The sequence below is a fragment of the Echinops telfairi genome, unplaced genomic scaffold, assembly GCF_000313985.2.
Source record: "Echinops telfairi isolate 266 unplaced genomic scaffold, ASM31398v2 ScPeMD7_7469;HRSCAF=8507_0, whole genome shotgun sequence".
NCBI classification, from domain to species: Eukaryota; Metazoa; Chordata; class Mammalia; order Afrosoricida; family Tenrecidae; genus Echinops; species Echinops telfairi.
The window spans coordinates 82266506-82269645 of record NW_022111372.1 but is presented as its reverse complement, the minus strand read 5'-3'; the positions used below and the strand labels follow the sequence as shown (position 1 = coordinate 82269645).

General features: G+C 54.6%; 1 protein-coding gene across 2 annotated transcripts in view; it reads right to left on the bottom strand.

Annotated features, from left to right (window-relative positions):
- Positions 1 to 3140, bottom strand: part of ANXA6 (annexin A6) — a 45497-nt gene that overhangs the window by 1862 nt on the left and 40495 nt on the right. For both annotated transcript variants that reach the window (XM_004696732.2, XM_030888786.2), the window contains 2 exons: positions 2449 to 2507; positions 1108 to 1230 (listed from right to left, as the gene is read on the bottom strand). In XM_004696732.2, the coding sequence (XP_004696789.1) occupies positions 1108 to 1230; positions 2449 to 2507 (182 nt within the window). The remainder of the gene's footprint in view (positions 1 to 1107; positions 1231 to 2448; positions 2508 to 3140) is intronic.

The following is a 3140-nucleotide window of genomic DNA, read 5'->3' as shown; positions in this document are numbered from 1 at the left end:
CTAATTCCTACAAGTAAAATGTTGAAGGAAAACAAGTGAACACTTGTCATTTTCAAACTGCCAAATCACCCTGGACAGGCGTGTTAACAACAGACATCCCACCACGCCTGTTTCTCCACAGTCAAGCTGAGGGAGGGAGGGGGGGACAGAGGGATCGAGTGGAAGAAACCAGGCCCACGGACCACGCATCGCATGGTTCCATTTCTATGAAGCTCGCCAACAGAGTAGTGTGGCCAGCGGTGGGCGTGAGAGCAGGGACACACGTGAGCCACCTCTGGGGGTGATGAGCACGTTCTCAGACACTGGATGGAATGCGGTGATGGTTGTACCATGCCATTAACCGACCAAACAGGATCACAGGCCACATACGAATTTTAGGGTAGGGGAATGTAATTTTATGATTAACAGGCAAATTTTATGGAATGTAAATTATACTTTCCCAAAAAAGGGGCAGGAAGAAAAGCGGGCGGGGTGGGGGGCATGGCTACGTCCACCTCTAGGACCTCCAGGACCGTCGTGTCTCACGCGCACAAAGAACACCCTTGCGTTGCTTCCTCTTTCTCTGCATGTGTGTGGGGTCTCTCTGTGCCCTTCAATTTGGGATCCCTGTGGGTGCTGGAATCTGGAGGCCACACGTGGGGCGTGTCACCAGTTGGAGTGTGTGGCAGCCAGCACCACCACCCAGAGAGCAAGGACACCAGCTCTTGGCATGTTTTTTTGGAATGTCTCTTTTGACTCTGCTGATAGTACTGCCTCGTGGACGATTTTCATTGTAGTCAATCTTCTCTTTCTAAGATTTTGGTGTCTTGCGGAGAAAGGTCTGCCACCTTCCAAGATGATGATTAAAAAAAAAAAATCCTCAAAATTTCATTTCGTCCCTGTTGTGGGTGCAGTTTGGATCTACATCTTTGATCCAAATTGACTTCGACAAACTTGGTAATGAGGCAGGTCTCCTGTCACCTGGCAATATCCTGGCTGTTCTTAGAGGCAATGCCCATTGAGAAAAAGAACCTGGGCTTGCCAGAAGGTTTTTAATCCTGTGTCAGAGGCCTGAGATTCAGCGCACCCACCCCTGCCTTCTAGCTCCCCTGGGCCCAGCACACTTACCTCAATGGCTTGGTGCAGAGACTTGTCATATTTCTCAATGAACTCCCGCCGGATGTTAAGCAGGTCAACCTCACTCCGGGAGACCATGATCCTGGTGAGGGTCTTCTCATCCGTGCCAGCACCCTGGTGGAGCGGGGTGAGAGTGAGAGGGGCAGGGAGACAGAGTCCAGGCAGGCCCTACATAGTGGTGTCCCTCTGTCCCTCTTCCAAAACCAGGGTGAGACGTTCAACCTTCAATCGTCCTGACCGAAGTGGATTAAACAAACCACAACAGGATGAAATTAACAGCAGCAAAGACCAATAGCACCTCACTGCCATCGAGTTGGTCCTGGTTCACAGTGACCCCTTAGGACAGGGTAGAACTGCCCCTGTGGGTTTTTGAGACGGTAATGTTTAGGGGAGTGGGGACTGGCCGGGTGGAAAGGCAGGAAGAGCCCATCTCTGCCCCAGGGAGATAAGCACACCTCCCGTGGAGTGAAAGCCGGGTCCCAGCCCCGGGTCTGCCCTGTAGAAATTCTAACAGCCTGGGCAAGTGCTTACCGCACCTGGTCCCAGTCTCTGCTCCGCTGAAATGAGGGCACTACCACCACCTCAAAGGATCACCAGATGGGTTAGTTGTGCTCAAAGGGCCAAAGCACTTGGCACAGGCTTAGCACACGGTGGTCATGTTGGGGTCCAGGGCTGAGTGCTACAGATAGCCTGTCCGGGGGCTGCCAGCAGCTGAAGCTCCAGTGGCTAGCCTGACGGTGGCCAGTGTGGCTCCAGCTTTCAGGAAGAGCAAGGCGAGTCTCAGAGCTGCGCGCCTGCGACCTTTGACAATCATTGTCAAGGGAGACACTGTGTCCCTGCTAGAAGGTGAGTCCGGAGAGGGCAGGGACTGTCCTGTCTACCTAGCCCTACATCCCTGAGCAGGGTTTCTCGGCCTTGGAACCTTGGGCCTGCTAATTCTCTGCGATAGGGGCCTGTTCTGTGGATGGTAGGGGGCTTAGCAGTGCCCAGGCCTCCACCTACCAGATGCTAGTAGCACCCTCTAGTGTGATAACAAACAAGTATGTCTCAAAGTCCTCAAATGTCCCCTAGAGGCGGGATCGTCTCTGTCAGGGTGGGGGAGTCAATGTCAGTTTAATATCATAAAACTAAAACCCCAAGCCCTGGGCAAAGGCTTAATGTCCCTGGGCCCCAGTCTCTTCCTCTATAAAATAGGTCTCCCCTGGAGGCGGACAGAGGATGGAGGCCGGAGCCGACTTGGGGGAGGGAAGCATCGTGTGCCAGGAGGTGTTTGTATGGAGAGGAAAAGCTGCGGGGGAGGGGTGGGTGGGTGCAGGGACAGTGGTCCCTTACCTTCATGGATTTGTAGAGTTTGTCGGCAAAGAAGAGAGGCTTGTTCTTGACACTTTGAACTGGAGGGGAGAGGAGACAGGTGTAGGAGCTTGGTCAGTGGGCGAGCAGCTGCAAGTCAAAGGCTTCTATCCTGTCTTCTCTCCTCCAAGCGGGGCCCACAGACTATCGCCAAGCCCAGGGTCACCCCAGGTCAACGGCTGCACCCTACTGCTCTGCCAACCCCCATTCTCATGAGGCGGCTCCCCAAATCAGAAGAGGATCAAGGGAAGGAACTGCCCGTGAACCCCAATTCAAAGGGCACCAGATGGACGGGGAAGCTGCTTTCAGCTTTGGCTCTAAGGCTGCGACCTAGCGGCTCAGGGCGTGTCATCCCTGAGCCAGCAGCAGCAGGAGCATCACCTGGGCACTGGGTTGAAATGCCCCATCCCCCACCCTACCCCAGGTGGGCCACCACCTGTCTTCTCACTTGCCCTCTGGGGACGAGGGTGCTGGGTGACCAACCAGCTCCTCTCAGTTTGCCAGGGGCTTTCCTGATCTTAGAGCTAAAAGTCCACCCCGGCTGAGGCAGGGTTGGACTCTAGTGACTGCTGCGGAAACCAAATCCCAGGGGTGGGGTGGCCGTGCGCGTGGGGTGTGTGGATGCTGAAAGCAGTGGAGCCACACACCCAAACACCCAACCGGCTACCTTCAAG